Raw genomic sequence first — 22494 nt, forward strand, 5'->3', positions numbered from 1 at the left:
GTTTGCTATTGCCTTCTTCTGAGATATACTTTCAACTTCTCAGTTGAACTGAGATTCACCTTTAAGTTTCCTGGAGGTTCTCACATCCAAGGTCCAACTACCCAGATCCTACTTTGCTTTGTTTTTTGAGATCAGTCAAAGTTGGTTAGATGCTGTCAATTAAACTAATAATTAAAGAAATGTTCTCTATTTCTTACTGCTTTCTTCCAGACTAAACACACCAAATCTAGCAGTTCCATTTGCTCTCATCTTCAACTAACAGCCAACACTCACCGCCCCTGAAGACCCTCCCATCTTTTCCAGCAGCAACATGGCTAGGGAAGAGAACAGTTGATAAGGGTGCTCAGGCAGAGGTCTAGCATCTAGCCAATTCTGGATGGCTGAGGAAGCAATACTCATGGTTAGACATTATAACCCTCTAGCTGGCATTCATTAATTCTGTATTTAAAAAAAAACACCAATTTTAAGCAACAAGTTCCAAGAAGGGTTATCAAATAGGAAACTTAGCAGATTTGCAAAACAGTTGTGCTGACATCCATGATTTGGTATGGTTATTTAAAGTACCAGGAAAAAAGATGCACATACACCCCAGGAGCTTTCTCTTTCTCTCTCTCTCTTTTTTTTTTCAAGCTTTCTCTTGCCCTCTTCATCTCGGATTGTATTCAACCACTAGCACCCTTGAGGAGTCATTTAGCAACAAAATCAGAAAAAAATTAAGTCTTTTCCTCTCCTGAGAAGGAACATAACTACTTTCAAATTATTAATCTTAACATATCTATGTTTAATTAAGAGGATTACGTACAATTAAGAGGATACGTAATCTCCCATGCAGAGAGAGGAGGAACAACAACTCATATTCACTGTAGCCTTTTCTTTAAAAAGAAAAAACAACACCCAAAGCAAGCCTGAATTATGAATACCTCCAAAATTTGTCTATAGACCTTTGCTCACTTGCAACTTCAGTCAAATTTGGTCTGCTCCCCATCTTCATCCCTCCATCCCAATCTGTCCCTGGTTTAAACACAGTAAACACACAAGTTCTATTTTGTTTAAGCTCTATTTATGATCTTTACTATTTCTCCAAAAAACCCCTCTTATCTTATTCATAGTTTGGAAGAAAGCTTTATCCTTCTGGGCATAAAGCTTAAATCTCACTTGAGATTATTCTCTCATTTTTATCAGGCACACAAAAGTTAAAGTATGTTCACAGCCTGAAATACAGCTATCTCTGTAGCCTTAGCTATGATTAGGATATTTTGTGTTTTCATTGCTCTAACCAAAAATGAGTTAAACTCCAAGAGCTCAATGGAATTCAACACTGATTTTTTTAAACGTGCTACACTAATATCTGAAATACAGTAATCTTGAACTCCAAGGTTCTAATGTGACATAAGTTGACTCCAGGGCTTAGAGTATGATAAGAGAACTAACCTATGGCAGCCCGTGCATGTGTGTTGCCACAATCTCCATCGCCTGCAGCACGATCAAGTTCATTGAGTTGCTCCTGTAGGCTAAGCATTTTAGAGCACACACACTCTAGAACCAGTCTCGTGTAAGGAGAGGTTGGCACTAAAAGGAATGGAAACAACTAGTTATTTTTTTCCAATAATGGTGAAATTTCATACACTCAGTCTTACAGAAGAAGTACCAATGCTGCCATTTATTTCTGTTTCTTATATGTATAGGAAGATAAAGTCTAATGACACAGATCACTTAACCAACTAAACACTTTATCAGAAGGTTGTGAAAGAAATTTAAGTCTGTACTGGATGACTCATAACTTATTTACTCGATGACTGATGAAGAAGTAGAACACTTGTGATAATTCACTGAAAAATTCTTGTGTTTGAAATGAAGTAATCTGAACATTCTGCGTGAGATGTTTGTCCTATGATAGAAGTTCTCAAATTTTGCGATACTGTGGCCACCTAAAATGATAAAATGAATTTGTGTGACTGCCCCATAAACAAAAACTATTTCATTGGGCTTAGAGTTAGGCAAGAAGTAAATATTATTTTTAATAACTACGTTTTAATCTATATATCAAACAAAACAATAACCTTACAATTTAGTAAAATAACACTGTTTTATTGGAAATAAATAACCACACACCAAAACCCAAAACCCAATTTCAAACCTTATTCTTTAATGGAAAGGATGAGTTTGATTGCTTTGGTATAATTTCTGAAAGGGTGTTTCCCTATCTTAAATCAGCTTCTCTTAAAATGCTGCAGCTTACAGAACACTGGCAAACTCTAAGCTGCTTTTGGCTCTCTCCTTCCCACAGAACATAAAAATCACTGACCATCTTCTTTCCCTTCCCTTGTAATTCCCACTACAGAGTGAGCATCAGGTCAGTGGTCAGAGATTTGCATATCAGCCTTATGCCAGACAGAATTACAATTCCTTTGAAAGGAAAATGTGCTGTATTAAAACCAAAACCAAAACCAGAGCCACTCATCCAGAGCTCTGGAACCAGAGAGATGCAAGGAAGGCACTCTGGCAATTTTCTACCTATTGTTCCACAAGCCAATATACATGTTATCTGTCTCTTCTGCTGTGTCACAAAAATGTTAGGGGGCCAGGCTCAAGCAGAGATGGAAAAAAGAACAGAAGTCAATGCAAGTCTCAGTGACTTGCACACATGTCCTTGATCAAGCCCTTTTTGTCCAGTCTTCCAAACAGGATATAATGGTGCCTCAGATCTTTCATTCCCACTCTGCGTCTCCACCATTACCTGGAAGCCAGGATCAGTCTCAGCTGATGAAATGAATCCAGCACAGCAGAAATCCCATTCTAGCTGTAATAGTATTTCAGACTGTACCTCTTGCTGGGTCAGGCCCTTCTTCCTTAGGTTTCTCTTTGGGTACTACCCTCTCTCTTTTCTGTCCTGTCACAGACATCCTGACAGGTTTTGACCAGGCAATAGCTGTAGTATCTGAATCTAGGAATTTAAATACAATTGTGGACAGCAATTGAAGATAGTTTCACATTCACAAAAGAACATAAACAAATGAACTCCTGAAAATTTCCGGCAGTTTTTTCTGTGTAAAAAGGACACATATCTGACAACAGTCCCCAAATAATCAGATCCAGCATAATAGACAGCTAAATAAGATACTGCTTAAAATAAAGATATAGTACACAATTGAAGATGCTAGTTATGTATCTGCAGTGAGCATGTCCAAAATGTCAAGAAATATAATTTTAAACTGATGGTTCCACAGACATATTCTGCTCAATTAACTCACAATTTACTTTTCCAACTACAGCAGTGGGAAGAAAACCAACATCTAGGGAAATTACCAAGGAGGGTCAAGAGTTCTTCATCCACCTGTAGAATGGTAAGGGAGACACCTGCCATTTCCAGTGCAGTCATAAAGGAGCCAACCAAAGTCCGGGCAATATGAATACCTCTGCTCTCTGCAATGATAAAGCAAGGAAAACTTGAAGCATTGTTCAGGGTGAAGAACAGAATGAGAAGGAAAAGAAGGTAACTGTCATGAATGAACCAGATTAAGAAAAATGAAAATTCTGTCCATTTTAAATAATGCAAAGTTGTATTTTGGGAAAACATGAGAAAGTTAATCATATATAAACAACTGACAAGAAAAGAAACCAGTCCATAACATTTCCAAAGTGATGTGACTGCAACAAGGGGAAATTCAATACCTGGGCCTTATAAGATTCAAACACCCCCCAAGCAGAATTGATTATGGAATGTTTTCACTAATTTTTACTAACTCCTCCCTCACCTCCATCTCTAGAAAATATGGAGGGTTGTGGGGGCCTCTGAAACAGCCTGGAGGTGTCAGAACTGCATCAATGATTCTTTCCCCTTTCATGTGAGCCTGGATCTCTGGTAAGTTTTTTTCCTTTCCCAAATAGGAGTAGTCCTCCCTGAGGCAGGACATTATCCATGCCAGATCTATTTACTAAGGCATTTCCAACAGGGCTGGAAAATCTTGACATATGCTAAATAACGTGACCAAGGTCCCCCATGAACTCATGCCTAGTTTTTGTTACTTGTTTGTAAAGAGTAAATTCAAGTTAAGAACATCAATTCATTATGGGTATACAAAATTCTTATCAGCCAGAGATCAATATAAATTAACAAAGATTATCATCAATTTATTGTTTTAGATTAAAAAAACAAGTAAACATGGTATAATTTGAAAAATGAATTAAAGTAGTACGGAAGAGAAAAATAATGTACAGGTACACACTGCCTACAAATTAGACATTATGAAAATTTTCAAAATCTATTTTTAAAAGTTCTGGAATGCATTTTTTTAAAAATGGGGGAATCTCACAATGGCAAATACTGAAATTTAGTAGGGTGGTTTTCAGGTTAGGCTTTCTTTTTGTAAAATAAATGATGACATGGTGTAATATGTCATGTGTTGTTCATCTGAGGTTGTATTTACTTACTTTTGAGAATGGCTAAGGACCAGATGATTTTTATTATGTCCTGATGCATAAAACCATAGAACTCAAAGAGGGTGTATTTTCTTTTTCACACGACTGTATATAGTCCACTACTTTCTCCCAAAACTTAATAAATATAGAACATTGTAAAAACATATGCTCTAAGGAAGCACTGTCCTTATTACATCTCTAACAAAAAGCTGTTTTTGACAATCCTTTTCTATACAGACATAGTAGAGTCCAATAAATTCTAAATATTATTTTTTATTGTATAAGTCGTAGTTTAAGGTCCATTGACACTCTTGCTATAGAAGTTAAGACAGTCTCCCATTGTCTAGGCAATACAGAAACCTCTAATTCTTTATTCCACTCATCCTTTAACATCTGCATATCAAATTGATTTATTAATAACAAATATCTATACAAACTAATAGGTTTTTTTTAGTTTTAAAGGATTTAATAAGTTGTTCTAATATCTCAGGTGTCTCAGAAACTGAAAACGCTGCTGGTCCAAACAATGTTGTTAACAAATGTTGTAACTGTAAATATTGCCATTGGGTTACATCTGACAGATGATATTTATCTCTTAACATAGCATACATTAAAACTTCATCTTCATCATCTATCAGTTGCTCCAAAGTCAATATCCCCGCTTCCATTCCCACTCTTAAATTCCCTCCAAACAGAGCCAAAAAACCTCCCCAAACAAAACCAAAAAACAAAACCCAGAGAAAAATTTCAGCTCCACCCTTTCTGGTAATCATCACATCAATGAATAAATAGCCTTTTGCGAGCTGGGAGGATGAGTTGCTGTCCCCAATCCAACAGAAGATGTCTATACTAGTAGGATATGAGTTTGGGTGGGGGAGCATCCAATTATGCTTCTGTTAAGAAAGTTTGAAGAATAGAGTGTACTCATTTCAAGGGTTGCTGCCCTGGGAATATAATTGTCCTCTGGGCCAGAATATCGGATCCTATATTTTTCCCCTTTCCCCATACAATCGGCTATGTTATATTCAACTATCTGCTTGGAAACAGCTTTTGTAGTATTCCAGTTGTCATGCTGGTCTAGACAATATGGGTTGATTTATGATGCAGCTGAATCCCAGTCTCTGTCCAAGAGTAAAATTGATTATGTTTTACTTCCTGTCAACATTATTACTTCAAAATCTGATTTATGTGTGTATTAAATTAAATGTTATATCCTTGTTAGGTCAAGAAATGTACCCAAAAGGTGTCTGCTCTGGAGCAGATCTTGTCTGTTTCCATGACAATGAGTCGAACCCTAAGTAATTACGGTAGAGGTATGCAAAGCATTCAAAAGAGTGCATGCACTTTGCTTCACTTTGCTGATAGCTGGATGTTTGTCTTCCTCTACCCTACTTTCAAGAAAAAACTTACCAAGACAATGCACAGCAGATCCAGCTACTATATTCAACTCAAGATAGGATAATCCACCCAGGTTGTTCACTACCAAGACCACAGAAGCACCTGAAAGACAAAGCAAAGGTTGGTAAAATTGAAAACTGCTTCTACAGGCTGGAAGCCTAATATAAATGTAATCTGCAAATATTAATACACAGAGGATGCTTTAAGTATATTAGATTAGTACATGTAATAATGGTAACAGTCGCAGCAATCAAAATGTCCCTATGATTGCCAATCACATAGTAAATTCTCATGAGAAAATGCTGCTGTTGAGATAAAAATTTATTACAGTGGCTGAACTGATTAGATTTTTTAAAAAGGAACTTAATCACACAGAAATAGTTGAGAACTTTGGGGAATAATAGGTATTTCAATCCAAAGTTACTCACCAGGCCTGAGTTGGACACACGAGTCATTGGAAGGGTTGGTCATGTGATCCAGCATTATTTTGACTATCTGATCTGCAGATGCCATCTGTGAAGATGACATGTGTTAGTGGGCAAGCTTATACTTCTAGACACGCAAGATGGGTCACAGCCAACTTACCTTCATTCTGCGCACACCTGCTTCACCATGGATTCCTACAGAAAAAGCAAAGTATCTTCAGCTATTAATTTCTTTTTAAACTGAAAACATTAATGTAATACTGTAACAAAATCCTAACCTCTCTTGGATTAAAAACCAGAAAAGTGCATTTATTTTTGTACTCACACCATCACCAGCAGGTCTTAAAAATTATCTATTTTAAAAAGAATATAGGAAATACAAATACATTGTAAATAATACAGAAAATAGGAAATACAGATAAAGAACCAAATATTGGCACAAGAAGTTATAACCCTGAAATCTTAAGTATCATATAACTAATATATTCTCATACATCATTAAAAGTTTCTAATACTATAACATATTTCATGTCCATTTTTAAACAAAAACAAATTTTGGACTAAAATTACTTTGTTAACACAATTCAGATAATTAAAAAGGAATAAAAAGAGAAACTGTGATAAACAATACATTAAGACAATACAGTACTACAGATTATACATCAAGTTAAAGTATAAACTCTAAAACCCAAATTTTAGATATGACACAATTCCATGTATACAATCTTAATCTATTTTTTTTAGTTTTTTGTACTTTGTAAATACTCTGTATCCTCATGACAAAAATAAATCAGTGTAAATTTTAAGAACTGCAAACAAAAAAGTCCATTCCAAATTGTGAGAGCTTTTTTAGCATCAAGAAAAATCATGGCCAATTTTTAGTTTTTCTGATCTATCTTATCAATAACATTTAGAATATGTCTAATATGTCTAATATCATATATCTTTTCGGGATAAAATCCATTTGATCAGAGAGTATCCAATGGAAAAAAACATTTAACCTCTTAGCAAGGATTGTCATAAGCAGTTTGTAGTCCACATTAAAAGCAAAATGAGCCTGTATGCTTCAGGACAAATTGGATCCTTTCCTAATTTCTTGAAAAGTCTTGAAATTGCAGAAATGCCACTAGGTCCTAGAGTTTTATATTTTTGATTGCCTCTTTGGTTTCATCTTCTGTTATGTGCCAGTTGAGAGCCTCTTTTTGTTGATCTGTACATTTTGTAAGTAACATTCCACTCAAATATTCTTCAGCTTCTGCTGGGTCAGACTCCTGTTCATTGTATCATTTTGAATAATAATTGACAAACTGAAATGTATTTGGTTCTGTCTCAGATAAAAGTAATAATTCTTTTACTCTGTTGCTTCCATAATTGATAAGCTAACAATTTATTTTGTTTCTTGCCTTTTTCAAAACATTTTTGAAATATTTTGTCTAGTAAAGTTCAACTTTTTTCTAAGTTTATTTCTAGTAAATCAAGCTGGTTGTGTATTACTTTTATTTTTTGCTCTATATCCAAAATTGGATTTAGTTTATTACTTGTTTCTGATTGTTTAAAACGATTCAATAACCGGTCTCTCTGCTTTTGAATGGCTTTCTTTCTGTTTGATGTTAAACAAACCTCTTATGAATGCTTTACTAGCTTCCCTTGCTGTAGTTAAGGAAATTTTAGAAATTAAATTTGTCTGGAAGAAACTCTTTAATTCCTGTTGACACATCAATTTAACCACAAAGGAGTTTACTGTGTAGAAACCAGAACAATAACCGGTATCATTCCATCATCAATAATGCAATAATACATTCATTACCACTAGCTACCTCTGATAACAGACATTCATCATGCCATTCTAAAGAAGGAGATGGATAAAAGTAATATACACATTCTTACCTAATCCTAACTCAAATTCATCATCTGCAAGCTGGAAGGTGGGTCTAGATCCTGGGACACTGCAGGGGGACAGACTTACCCCAAGAGTGCCTATGCAAATAAAATGTATAAAAAGAAAAATGCAGTTATCCTGGGTAGCAATCAGTGTCAATGTAAGAAAATAGATTAACAATATATTTATTGTGTTGGAATATGGCACAGAATCCCAAATGGTACTATAATTTCACTGTGTGGTATGGAATTAGGAGAAATGCCAAATTGGAATAAGTACTATTCATACTAGAAAATCAAGTATAACTTTTAAGAAAATGTATTATTGTTACTGTTGTTTTATTCTATTCTTCTCAAGAAAGGATATGCATAATATTTATATTCCATAGTTTTCTCATAAGGCCCCTGTCACAGAACTTAAAACTAAGAGATTAAGACTAACTTAAAGTCACCTTTTAAAGAGTAAGATTTATAACTGGGATTTAAAATATGGATCTTCCTTGTATTTCCTCATTCTAATTGCTACTCACTACAGGTAGTCCTTGCTTTACCGACCACTCGTTCAGTGGCCATTCAAAGTTGCAATGGCGCTGAACGAGTGGTATTTACGATCACTCCTTGAAGTTCCGGCTATTGCAGCGCCCCCACAGTCATATGATTGTAATTTGGGCGCTTGACAACCAGCTTGCACTTATGATGGTCGCAGCGTCCCACGGTCATGTGATTGCCATTTGTGGCATTCCTTACTGGTTTTCCACAAGCAAATTCAATGGGGCAGGGAAAGTTGCAAGTTGCTTTGGTAAGTTCCCCTGGCCTTCTTGTGCTCATGCCCAGCCTGTACCAGGCCTCCCAGGCCCTCCCCCAACCCTCCCCCAACTCATGCATGGCCTGCACTGGCCCTCCCTTTGTGGTGAAAAGGGAAATTAAATGTAGTTATTCCTCTGTCCTTATTGCATCTGCAGAGAGCCAATCATGGCCTGTTTAAGGTAAAAAATTTGGCTGTTCCAAATTTTTCTGATATTCATGGCATAATTGAAACTTTTTTTAAACAACTGTCCTTTAAAATCAGCTCTTGTAACCCAGTCCCATCTAGGTAAGGAGGGACCGTGGGAATACTTGCAGGGGCACTGTGAGGATTACTCTTAGTATCTGTTGGATAAAGCCACTTGGATTCACTTGGAGTTGGAATCTGACTGTATAGGTCCTATGGAGTTGCCTGAGATACAGTCTTGCCTGGTTATCTGGGAAGAGTTTGAACCTGTTGGCCCTGATGGGGTAGACAGGGCCTCAGAGCTGTGAATTTGGCTACCTGTATTTTAGATCCCTGTCCCTCCTGGCTGATTAAGCTCTCCTAGAAAGTGACAGGCAGCTGGGTCCAGGTGGTGGTGAATGCTTCTCTGCAGGAGGGAGTGATTCCACCTACAATGAACAAGGTGGTTGTCTGCCCCCTCCTTAAGAAGCCATCACTGGACCCAACAGATATGAACAATTTCTGTCCAGTCTCCAAGGACTGATTGTTGAGAAGGTGCCTGGTTTATCATTTCAGAGAGCTCTGGAATAAATAGATTATCCGGACCCTTTTCAGTCAGGATTCACACATGGCCATAGGCATTGAGATGGCATTGATCAGACTTGTCAATGACCTTTGGCAGGCTGGAGATGGGGGTAGCGCATCCATCCTGGCCCTCCTTGATCTCTCAGTTGCCTTCAATGGCATAGATCATGCTTTCCTTCTGGGCTGGCTCAGGAGATTAAGAGTGGGAGGCACTGTATTATGATTGCTCTCCTCCTTTCTCCAATCCATGTTGGTAGAGGGGGAGAGTTCCAGCTGGAGGCTCCTGCTTTATGGGGTATCTCAGGGCTCTCCTCTCTTCCCACTTCTATTTAACATCTACATGAAGCCACTGGGAGAGATCATCTGCAAACATGGGGTGCAGTATCATCAGTATGCTGATGATACCCAGCTGTACATCTCTGCCTTAAGCTGACCAAGCAGTGCCTCCAAGGTCCGCTTCCGGTGCCTGGAGGCTGTGAGGGGCTGGATGGGAGAGAACAGGCTTTAGCTCAACTTTGGCAAGGCTGAGCAGCTGTGGGTTTTAAGGCCACCAGGCTCTGGAGATTTTCTATCTTTAACTCTGCCTGTGGGTGCACCTCCCCAGTTAGAGCTGGTGTGCAGTTTGGAGATGCTCCTGGATTTATGGCATCTGCTTGAAAAGCAGGTGGCAGTTGTGGCTAAGGGAGGCTTTGCACAGGTTTGTCTTTGCAGCAATTGCACCCATTTTTGGACTGGGAGGTCTTGATCATGGTGACTCATGCCTTAGTCACCATGATCCTGCTTGGATTACTACAACACGCCCTACATGTTTATATATACCACCCAGAGTCACTGGAAATCAGGCAGGGTTGTGGCTGCCCTGGAAGATAATTTGGAAGCTGCAGATGGTCCAGAATGTAGCAGCATGGGAAGTTTTTGGTGTCTCTTGATACAAACATACAACACCACTGCTTTGAGAGCTGCACTGGCTACCAGTAGGCTTCTGGGTCTAATCAAGGTGCTGGTTACCACTTATGCAGCCCTATATAACATAGGACCAGGTTATTTGTAGGACTGCTTGTCCCTCATTGTCACTGCCCACCCCACCACATCTAGCAGAGAGGGCATGCTCTGGATCTCTTCCATCAAACAATGGAATCTTGTTGGACCCCAGAGTTGTGCCTTCTGTGGCTGTGCCTGCCCTCTGGAACAGCATCCTTCCAGAGATCTGGATGACATTAATCCTGCTAGTCTTTTGTAAGGCTGTGAAGACCTAGCTGTTGCCCCAGGCATTTGGGCCAGGAAATTAGATAAGCTCTGCTGGTGATGTGATTTTTATTTTGGAGGTTGTTGTTTTAACCAGGACATCAGGGGTTGTATGTTGTGGTGGCTTTAATCTTTATACACCCTCCAGAGTTACTAATGTGAGATGGGCAGCTCTATAAATCAGATGATAGATAGACAGGAATGAGCTATATTTAGTCCAGAGATTTATTCTAGAAAAGTGAACACTTACCCATTGCTCCTGCAACAGCAGTAATTCTACGAACAATTTCATTCAGACCAACACCTGCCTCAGCCAATGCTCCAGCCACCTAAATATGAACAGGAAAAATGTTACCTGTTTCAACAGGTCACAATTCAGTTTTTCACCCAAAAGAGCATGAGATGCTTCTCTCCTAAAGAGAAAGCAAAATGCTTGTGAATAAAGTGTTAGGTTGTGATTCAGTTGAAAGCACTATACCCCTAGGACTTATTTGAAGTGTCTACACTTTGTCTCTCCATGAGTGTAATATTTTTGTAGTTTGCAAATTTAGTAATTCCAAGACAGAATGCTGTCAGTTCAGGACTACATTTGTTAAAAAAATTGGATTTATTTTAATGGGCTTTATTTCCACATACAGACCTATAGGATTGCAACAATGTAACTCCATCTACACTTAGAAATAAATACATGGAACTTACAGTATTTCCTATTACATATGCACAGAATTGCAATGTAAAAGTATATGACAAAACTCCATCAAAATTATTAAAATGGTTTTAATATATAAAAAGTAATTAGTGCAATTAAGTTTCCTTTTTCTTTTCCAATATATCTTGCCTCCAATTTCATTTGCTTATTACTTCTTACTCTTTCTCTGTTCTTTGTATAATGTTGAAAAGGAATAGCATGATGGGTATATACAGTATACAGGGCTCTGTGGGGGCCAAACCATCACTTCCAGGACTCCTTGTTCTTCTTTACGCTGAAGATAGTTCTTTATGACATTGGCTGTATGTTTGGGGTTGTTGCCCCGCTGCAGAATACATTTGGGGCCAGTCGCACACCTCCCTGATGGTATGGCATGATGGACAAATATCTGCCTGTATTTCTCAGCCTTGAGGACACCATTGATCCTGACCAAATCTCCAACTCCATTTGCAGAAATGCAGCCCCAAACTTGCAAGGAACCTCCATCATGCTTCACTGTTGCCTGCAGACACTCATTATTGTACCGCTCTCCACCCCTTTGGCAAACAAACTGCCTCCTGCTACAGCCAAATATTTCAAATTTGGACTCATCAGTCCAGAGCACCTGCTGCCATTTTTCTGCACCCCAGTTCCTATGTTTTCATGCATAGTTGAGTCGCTTAGCCTTGTTTCCATGTTGGAGGTATGGCTTTTTGGCTGTAATTCTTCCATGAAGACCACTTCTGACCAGATGTCTCCAGACAGTAAATGGGTGTACCTGGGTCCCACTGGTTTCTGCCAGTTCTGTGCTGATGGCACTGCTGGACATCTTCCAGTGTCGAAGGGAAGTAAGCATGATGTGTCTTTCATCTGCTGCATTAAATTTCCTTGGCCGACCACTGCATCTACAGTACTCAATGTCACCCATTTCTTTGTGCTTCTTCAAAAGAGCTTGAACAGCACATCTTGAAACCCCAGTCTGCTTTGACATTTTTGCCTGGGAGAGACCTTGCTGATGCAGTAGAACTACCTTGTATCTTGTTGCTGTGTTCAGTCTTTCCATGCTGTATGACCTATGACATGAAACTGTCTTCCACAACCTCATCGTAGCAGAGTTTGGCTGTTCCTCACCCAGTTTTAAGCCTCCCACACAGCTGTTTCTCTTTCAGTTAATGACTGTGTTTCAACCTACATATGAAACTGATGATTATTAGCACCTGTTTGGTATAATTGGTTAATCATACACCTGACTCTAATCCTACAAGACCCCTGACTTTGTGCAAGTGTACAAAGTATGCAAGTGTAAGAATTGATGCTGGTTTGAAGCCAAAGGGTAGTCACACCAAATATTGATCTGATTTAGATTTCTCTTCTGTTGGCCGCAATTCTTCAAGAATTGGCCGCAATTCTTCCATGAAGACCACTTCTTGCCAGACTTCTCCGGACAGTAGATGGGTGTACCTGGGTCCCACTGGTTTCCAGCAGTTCTGTGCTGATGCACTGCTGGACATCTTCCGATGTCAAAGGGAAGTAAGCATGATGTGTCTTTCATCTGCTGCATTAAGTTTCCTTGGCTGACCACTGCATCTACGGTCCTCAACGTTGCCCGTTTCTTTGTGCTTCTTCAAAAGAGCTTGAACAGCACACCTTGAAACCCCAATCTGCTTTGAAAATTTTGCCTGGGAGAGACCTTGCTGATGCAGTAGAACTACCTTGTATCTTGTTGCTGTGCTCAGTCTTGCCATGGTGTATCACCTCTCCTCCACTTTAGTAGCAGAGTTTGGCTGTTCCTCACCCAGTTTTAAGCCTCCTACACAGATCTTTCTGTTTCAGTTAATGACTGTGTTTCAACCTACATATGAAATTGATGATCATTAGCACCTGCTTGGTATAATTGGTTAATCATACACCTGACTCTAATCCTACAAGATCCCTGACTTTGTGCAAGTGTACAAAGTGTGCAAGTGTAAGAATTGATGCTGCTTTGAAGCCAAAGGGTAGTCACACCAAATATTGATTTGATTTAGATTTTTCTTCTGTTTGCTCACTTTGCATTTTGTAAATTGATAAACAATTACAATATATATTTTTGAAAGCATTCTTACTTTACAGCATTTTTTCACACCTGCGTAAAACTTTTGTGCAGTATTGTATGTACTATATGTACCATTAAGTTGCATTCAAGCAAAAAAGAGCTCATATAAAAAGTAGATGAAATATGAAAATAAATAAAATATTATTAGAAAACTACATGATTTTTCTTTAAAAATTTTTTTATATGATTATCTGCATTTATGCTCAAAATAATGATAAATAATTGATGATATTAATATCTTGTTCAGAGTTTTATAAAGATTTGCAGTTGTATTTTTAAGAAATGATACAATGTACTCAACTCTATACAATCAATCAATTAATGAAATACTGTGCTTCATGACAATTTCATGACAATTGTAAACTTCCTGTTTATTTACTGACATTTTATTCCCATATCCATTACTTTTCTTTTTTCTGTAGTCATTACGCTTTTTCACATGTTTTAATAAATAAATTAAAAATAAGAAATAAGACTACTCTCAAAAATGTATGAATTCTTGTAAGTATAAGAAATGTCAGCAGAAACAATCAAAGCAAAAAAGTTCTATGTATGTTTTATGAATTGTTTCTATCTTTGGAGTTATAAATCTACACAGAACAGTTTACAGAATTTTCTCCATACTCTCAGAACTAAAGCTAGTAGTCAGTAACCAAATACTGATGCTTAAAGACTGAATGCAATGAGCAGCAAGCACGAACAAGGCAAAGTACTTGGCATTATCTAACAGTTTTCAACAGAATGCATAGTTTGAGATTGCTGTTGTGCAGTGAAATCATGGCCAATGACAATATTTGCCCTCAAATCAAAGATGGATGTCTCTTACCTTATGTATGAGCACTGTACCACATAGCCCTCTCCTGCCAGCCTTCTTCTTTGTGGCAAAGGCAGTGTCATCACCGATTATCACCATCTGCACAGAGGTCCCTTCTGCCTGTGCCTGTTCCAATGCCAGCCCAAAATTCAGGCGGTCTCCTGTATAGTTCTTCACTATTAGCAGTATCCCAACTATAGAAGAGAGAAGAATTGAATTGTCTTCTGTTCCTTATCCAGGTGGGATGTCAGTCCACCAAAAATGCTGCCATACCTGCTCCAGCTTGTTTCACAGACTTAATTGCTGCTAAAATGCTACCCACTGCAGGGGAAGTGAATACTGGACCAGCGACCACTGCAGTGAGCATTCCCCTTCCAATGTATCCTGTGAAAAAATGATAGACAGGATGGCATCGTATCTGCACTGGGAATATCTTGCTTTTTCTGCAATTCTACTGATGGCTCAACATAAACCAACAAAATGAATCCCAGTCCAAGCATAAGAACTGTGGTAATAAAGTTTTCGGATTATCCTATCCATACATATGAAGTCACATAATGTCCTCACTTCTTTCTATTCAAAACTGAAAGGCTTTCCAGAAGACCATCCATCATAACCTTGATCCTACTAACCTGCATGTGCAGGTTCATGCCCTGATCCACCTCCAGAAATAAGTGCAACTTTGCCCTCTATATTCTCTAAGTCAGAACGTAGTGCCACTCTATGTCCACATAGGAGTTGAAGATTAGGATTGCAAGCCACTATTCCAGCCAATGAATCATCTGCACAACTCAGAATTGTGTTCACTAGTTTCTTTGAGCCCTAAAATAAGGAAACACAACAAGAGAGTTCACATGTACTCGTCCTTTTACATAAAGCAGTTCCAAATTTGTGACAGTTTTAAAGATTAAAGCATGTATTTAGAATTAAATGTGAAATGAATCATGATTCTCCTGTGACATCTGAAATGTAATCTTTGCAGAGACATACACAAATTGAATCTGCTACTTGAACTAGCACATCTCTCTCGCTGATTGCTTTACACTGTCCAAAACAAAACATTACACAGCTGCTTGTTAGTATACTGTATATATTAACCTTTGAAATTATTTTCAGGGTAAGAGAATTTCAGATATTTCATCACTTGAATTTTGGATTCAGTCAATTTCTTGGGGACCATCCATAGGCATAGTATGAAGAAAAGGTCTTTGATTCTGCCCACGTCTATGTCAACATGGATTCCACAACAATCACAAACATCCAACAAGGCTTCCCTTCCCCCGTTCAAGATAATTGCTTTTATAAGAAGAACCTAAGAGCCCTGCTAGATCAGGCCAACCCATCAGGTACAGCATTCTATGCCCATAAAATCCAATCAGATGTATATTAGAAGCTCATGAGCATGGATGGATAGTATTCTTCTGATACTGTTCTTTGGCAGCTGGTAAAACACATAGCCTGACATTAAGGAGGTAGCATGTTGCCATCAAGATAAATTACTCTCTTCTCAGTAAGCGTGCCTGGTCCTATTTTGAAATGGGTCACAATGCTGGCCATGATACTATCTGATTATAGCAAATTCCACAATGTAATTCTGCACTTTTTAAATTAATCTTAATGACTGCATTTTGAATAGCTAGATCTTTCTGCATACATTTTAATGGAAGATCTAGCATTCTGTTATTAAGAGAGAGAGAGAAGCCATTATCTCTATCCTCATTTTCCATACTATTCATGATCTTGATCTTGATCTCATATCCCCTCATTCACCTTCATTTTAAACTAAAACCCCCAAATATTGCAATCTTTCCTTTTAGAGAGAGCTACTTTAGCTTCCTAATCATTATGGTTGCTCTTTTCCTCTATATTTTCCTGCTCTGTAATAGTGAGATATGGTGAGCAAAACTATACACAGCATTCCATTCCACAATAATTTTTAATTCAATTCCCTTTCTAATGAAATTCAATTTGAGATTTTTGCTGGAAGGAAAGAGGAAACAGGTTGTTATTTCCGCTCATAAAGGTTCTCAAAATTACTGGGTTTCTCTTGCCAACAGCAGCAAAAATACACTGACCTGCAAATGTGGCATCCTGCAGCCTACCAACTGTTGACTGGTGGGTAACCTGTGATTATTGGAAGGGGGTACAATTGTTTGTTGCCATGAAATTGTGGCATTTTGGTACAGTGCCAACAGCCAGTGACATACTGTGTAACTGGTGCAATTAAATGCACTCCTAGCCCGTGTCAACAAACTGGCCCTGGGTAGTAATCAGGCATATTGCCCATTGGAACAGATTTAGCTTGCATTTAATAGTGTTATTCTATGACAGCTCTATATAACATTTATCATATTCTTTCCAATCCCTAATGAACTATACATACATCAAGATCGAGGAGTATGCTTCCTTAGATGTTAACTTAAATGCTTCTAAGGGAAAACAAATGTGGATGTTTAAAGTGTTCTGTGCATGGAATAAATAGTTTTGGATGATGTATTTCTGGACTAAAACACAAGTGTTTGGACTGGAAACAGACTCAAACTACAAGTGTTCTATTACAGATGCTTCACTCAGGAGACCTGAAAAAAGCCAAGGACTTTGGTGGTGGCAGACTGCCCACCCCCACATTCTTCCCAGTGATTTCCTTTCCCTGCCTTCACTTAGCCACTGCCAATGTCCTTGGCTTCAAGACAGCATATCCAACTGGCCCCACCTGCCCACCAGCCTTCCCAGCACTTTTCTTTCTTCCCTTAGTGACCAATGTTTTGGCTTCAGGCACAGTATATTCAACTGGCCCAAACCTACTAACCTTCCCTGGAGGGAGGTGGGAAAGGAAGGTGGGGGGCGGGGAGGAACAGGTTTGTTATGCCACACTTGAAACTGAAGACAATGGTTGCAATGGCTAAGTGGAGGCAAGGGGAAATGAAGGAGCTGGGAAAATTATTGGGCTGACCAATACACAGGCCATGTTGAAGAGTGAGATATCAAGTTCATCAGTCTTGACCTATTTATACCTTACATCCCCTCTGGATTTTGTCTTGATTAAAATCCAGGGCAGCCAAAATGTTCTGGGTTCTGGTTCTACTCCATCCAGAACAATTTGCAAAACATCTGAAACACATTTTTTTAATGCAGAAAACATTTCCCAATTTATGTACACCCCTAAAAACAATGCACGTAGCTATAAAGGAGTACAGAGACAGCCTTGAAGAAAGTATTCAACAGCCATTACATACACACTAGTTTAGTCTGAAAAGGGAGGAAGAAGCAAGAAACTCATGTTTACTCCGCCTTGATTCTCTTTGGTGTAAGATGGGGGAGAAAAACTCTGTCAAGCTTTCAAGATTCTGTCATTACACTAGGACCCAACAGTAGTCCTAGTGGAGTCTGTTTCCTGACCTGGCCAACTCGAAGGGCTGACAGTATGTACAACATGCTACATCATAATGTGGTTTGCATATGGCCTCAGCTACTGTTATATATAAACCATGATTAATGATGTATGAATTCTGGCAACTTTTGCTTGGAAACAAAACATGGAAAGTGTGAATCCAGCCATAGCACTGCTCTATATCCATGCTGGTGGCCCAGCAACTTTTTTTCCTGCCATGTCCTTATGATGTTGTCTTCATCTGGTCCCCAACCCATCACTTAGGCAGATTAAAATTGTATTAACTATTCTGCTATTAAGATACTGTAGTGTTTTCCCTTTTAAGCTGGCAACAAGCCACAGCAGTTTTGCAATGGGTGTACTCTGATCCACTTTGCTGATGATTTAGTTGGTGTCACAGACCTCTAAGGGATGAGATCACTCAGCATGAGCTCTCCCGTTTAGTTCCTGAGCACTGTCTCCCAGGATCATTCTGCTTTGAACAACTGAAGCATCTAGTTTTTCAACCTGGATCCTCACCCTGTACCTCCTGATCTCCAAACTAATTCTGGCTTAGAAAATTGGATCAGTGTGAGCAGCAGCTGACTAGTGATATCAGTGTAGGAACTGCATGGAGCGAACTGTTTTTCTCTCATGGCTGTTTCATGGCATAAATTCACCCTCACACTTTCAGTTGTTGGGCTGATTTTGAAAACAGCTTTAGAGCACTTCTGGAATAATGCCAAACCTGTGTCCAAAACAAGCTTACTTATGAGCTAATAATTAGGCCATTTTAGGCATGGGTTTAGCGCTGCTCCTGAATATCAGATGACAGTCAGATTTCCTTTGAATATACCCATACAAAACAAGAACTAATTTTGACAGTTGGCTAAGCAGTGTTCTAGTCATGTATCAAAATTCATCTTCTTCCTAGTCATATTAAGGAGACTGATTGGTGAGTGTTTTTCTGCTGGCTGGTGATTTGGTAATAAGGGAGGAAACAGAGCCAGGAGAATCCACCAGTCAATCTCCTTAAAATGCTCTGTACACTATAAATAAAGACAAAACCATTTGCCGGCATCACACTTGTGGCAGGATAGGGATCACCACTGGGGCTAGCAAATTTTATGCTAGCTTAATTGTCTGTTAGCTCAAGGACTAGTGAATTGTACTTTAACTCAGATGTGAGGAACAAACCCAAGAGTTGTATTTTGTCTTTCTGTGACATTTTCCAATTCTGAAAAGTGGGCATGACTAGAACAAAGAAGAGTGCAAGGCCAGGAAACATTAAAATGGATGTTATTTTATAATTAACTTTAAATTAGTACTGCTAATATAATATTCTCCAGTAATTTTATCTAATTTCTTCTGTCACATTATAATGGAAGGGTCTCTAGAGGGTGCATTTAACCCTTTGTACAGCTGGATGTAATCTTAGGTTGTAATTCTAAAATTAGAATTACAGTGCAGCATACAGGATTACAGTGCAGCATACAGTACAGCATACATATAAAATTAGAAGTACAGTGCAGCATACAGGATTCATTGAATCTGCCTTCAGTTACATTGAAGGCAGATTCAATGAATCCTGTATGCTGCACTGCTATTCTGTTTAGACTGTGTAAGCAATTCCTTCTGTCTAATCCCTGTTTCTCCATCTAATTTTATGCAAACTTACCTCTTACTAGTAATTTCAAGCAAGTTTGTAGTTTGAAGCTCCATTCTAATAATGTCAAGTAGTTCATATGGTCACAGCTGCACAATTTTAAAAGTTCCAAAATGTCTCCTTATAACCTTTGACCTATGAAGTACGTGTTCTTTTGGTTACTTTTACACAGCAGGTCAATTTGCTATTATTCAAGCAAGCATATGACTTGGGCAGTCACTGAATCTGAGATCTGATAATGGTACATACTCTGCTCCAGTGCTACTGAATCTTCCAAGTGTTTCATCATTGTTGGTTACTGTTTATACAGAACATGAGACTCACACCAAATTGTTGCAATATGGTATATTCCTGTTCACTGCATGGGTCAGCCCCACCTTGCTTCATTCCATTGTTCTTATTTTACCCTCTTAGGGTCCCCTTCTCATTTGTTTTCTACTCCTGCTGTCTTGTGATTCCTTCAATATTGCCTCTTGCTGCCAGTTTCCTTATTATTTTGCAGTTAACAGTTATGAATAACTGCTAGAAAAAAATTATCTTTTTCATTAATAATGGAAAACTGGACAAAGCAGCATGTTGGAAAGAGCCAGAAGTTCCAACTTATCCATCAACTGTGCTAGATAAGCTGGATTTCTAATAATTACTAACATTCGGGTGATTTAATTCACACAAAGGAAAGATTGGCTAAAGCAGTGTTTCTCAACATGGGTCATGCCATATTTCTAGGGGCCCACAGCCTGTATATAAAACAGTTTAGATGAATACCAATAGAAGAGAATATGTGTAGCTCAGGGTTGAACTGTGACCTCCTACCGGTAGGCAGGAGCACTGAAGATGTTACCTAGCCGGGTAACGAAACGTTTGCAAGAAAACAACCAAGCTCAGAGAACCCCGAGGACTCCACAGTTTAGATGAATATTTAGTGCCGATGGCAAAGTCCCTTTTTTCCAGCCAACAGTGACAAAAAGGGGGATCACAGAGGTAAATGAGGCTCAGAAGGGGGCCATGAGCAAAGGAGGGTTGAGAACCCCGGACTAAAGCACCGCCGTCTTCTTCCTCACCCCGAAATATTAGGTCTCACCTGCATGCTGTCCCGGTTCCAGAAGCTAGCAAATTACTTGGGCGCCACAAAGAAAACCACCTTTTCTTCCACCCTTTCCGACAGAACGGATCGAAGAGGACACCAAGCTGAGTTCACGGGGACCCTCCACGGACTTTGATCCGGAATGCAAATACTGCGCTTGGCCAGAGTCTGAAACACGCGCGCACCGCCTGACAAGGAAGGAAGGAAGAAGTTCATTGGTAGAGAACAGCGCGAGCTCTGGCAGTTGGCTGTGGGGGTCGCCGTGTCACGCGCTATTGGAAGGAGGGAGGCGACTGCCGCGAGCACGTACTCCGAACAAGGCGCGCCGCGAAGGAGGGAAGAGGAGGAAGCTCGTGCTGGAGCCCGAAGCGCGATTGCGCTAACTTATTACGAACATTCTACCCCTCTTCCCCTTCCAGCAGCGAACAGAATACCGTAGCTTCGTTTCCCACTGGGGTCTTGGTATCTTGGTACGTGCGTCCGCGCGCACGCGATAAGGGCAACGTCCGTCCTCCTAAATTCGCTTACCCCCTTCTGACCGGAAGGGGTCGCTCTCGCACTGGTACTAGGATCCGTAATCCTCTCGGCGTGCTTGTTTCCCGTCGTAGCCCGCGCGAAGCGGGACGCCGGCGCTCTGGTGCTGGCGGTTTCTCACTGGTGCAAGAGGCGGTAGTGGCCTTCAAGGCTGCGCTCAGCGCCGCCAGCCCTCGCCTTCCGCGTCGTCGGCCTCGCTCCCGGCCTCGCCATGTCGTGCAACTACGTGGTCACCGCACAGAAGCCCACGGCCGTCAACAGCTGCGTCACCGGTAATGGTGGGAGGAGGGGTCTTTCCCAGATTCGGTGGGCGGGCGGCAGAGAGCGCGATGGCGGGGAAGAATGAACGGAGGAGGAGGCCGCGGGGCCCTGCGCTCCTCTGGCTCTTGGCTCTGCAGTCAGACTGCCCTCACCTGGCGACCTTTTGTCTCCGCCCCAGGTCACTTCACCTCCGCGGAGGACCTCAACTTGTTGATCGCCAAGAACACCCGCCTTGAGATCTATGTGGTTACCGCAGAAGGGCTGCGGCCCGTCAAGGAAGTGGGCATGTACGGCAAGATCGCGGTCATGGAGCTCTTCCGCCCGAAGGTGAGCATCGCCTCCTCCCGAGGGGCAGTGCGGTCGGTGGGCGCTCTTTTCCTTGGGCCGGGTATTCCTCGAACCCGTGCGGCTCCCTGCCCAGGGAGGAGTTCCCGCAGCAGAGTAGGTTGGCGCTTTTTGTTGATTTCGCTCCTCATGCTGGTAAACCCCCTGTCACTCTCCTCTCTATGGATCCCCCCTGAATCTCATCTCTATGAGGAACGTGAACTCTAGATCACAGTAGAAACATGGCCTTGCGTCTTGCTAGCCAATTGGAGTGGCATTCTTTTGTTAAATTTCAACCCAGTGTTCTGTTTATATTGTGAAGATGCCTTTGAAAAGTGCACGTATTTGAGTGCAAAGGCTTATTTTCAGGACTGGTGGCCTGTTGGAATTTAGCACGCTGTGGTGATTGCACACAGCCAGTCTATTGTGAGCTAATGTGCGTGGGCCTGTCATGTGGACTGAGTATTTTTCTCTGGCTGATTCATTTTTGATATGGTCATGATTGGACTAGGAAAATTACCATTACTCCGATATATTATCCTTGACTGCTGTTGAATTGAACAAAACTGGGAACTTGCTCTATCTAGGGCTGGTACTTGAGGGAAAGGACATAGATATGTGAAGCATTGTTTTCAACAATCATTTTCTCAACCAGCTCTTATAAGTCTATTTGAAAAACAACTATGCTGTCTGGCTAGCTATTTGATTAATGTTTGCGGTAAAATGTATTGCATCTAT

The 22494-nt window shown here is 40.0% G+C and overlaps 2 protein-coding genes across 5 annotated transcripts in view; one reads left to right on the plus strand and one right to left on the minus strand.

Moving 5' to 3' along the window:
- The window catches only part of TKFC (triokinase and FMN cyclase), a 31272-nt gene extending 9967 nt beyond the window's left edge, over positions 1–21305 (minus strand). The window contains exons 1-14 of one of the 4 annotated variants that reach the window (XM_088146200.1): positions 21166–21305; positions 20635–20825; positions 15150–15339; positions 14791–14901; positions 14530–14711; positions 11171–11249; positions 8130–8219; positions 6403–6437; positions 6246–6330; positions 5830–5919; positions 3307–3423; positions 2825–2944; positions 1432–1569; positions 274–380 (exon numbers count right to left, since the gene is read on the minus strand). In XM_088146200.1, the coding sequence (XP_088002326.1) occupies positions 274–380; positions 1432–1569; positions 2825–2944; positions 3307–3423; positions 5830–5919; positions 6246–6330; positions 6403–6437; positions 8130–8219; positions 11171–11249; positions 14530–14711; positions 14791–14901; positions 15150–15339; positions 20635–20640 (1350 nt within the window). In that variant the 5' untranslated portion in view covers positions 20641–20825; positions 21166–21305. The other 3 variants (XM_088146199.1, XM_088146198.1, XM_088146201.1) reach the window with 3 other exon arrangements.
- DDB1 (damage specific DNA binding protein 1) overlaps positions 21304–22494 on the plus strand; it is a 28553-nt gene continuing 27362 nt past the window's right edge. The window contains exons 1-2 of the mRNA XM_007441380.4: positions 21304–21443; positions 21611–21759. Of these exons, the coding sequence (XP_007441442.1) occupies positions 21383–21443; positions 21611–21759 (210 nt within the window). The 5' untranslated portion in view covers positions 21304–21382. The remainder of the gene's footprint in view (positions 21444–21610; positions 21760–22494) is intronic.

Source organism: Python bivittatus, unplaced genomic scaffold, assembly GCF_059951505.1.
Source record: "Python bivittatus isolate LINGU-HERP-01145 unplaced genomic scaffold, Pbiv_v1 ctg000480_np1212, whole genome shotgun sequence".
In the NCBI taxonomy this organism is placed as follows: domain Eukaryota; kingdom Metazoa; phylum Chordata; class Lepidosauria; order Squamata; family Pythonidae; genus Python; species Python bivittatus.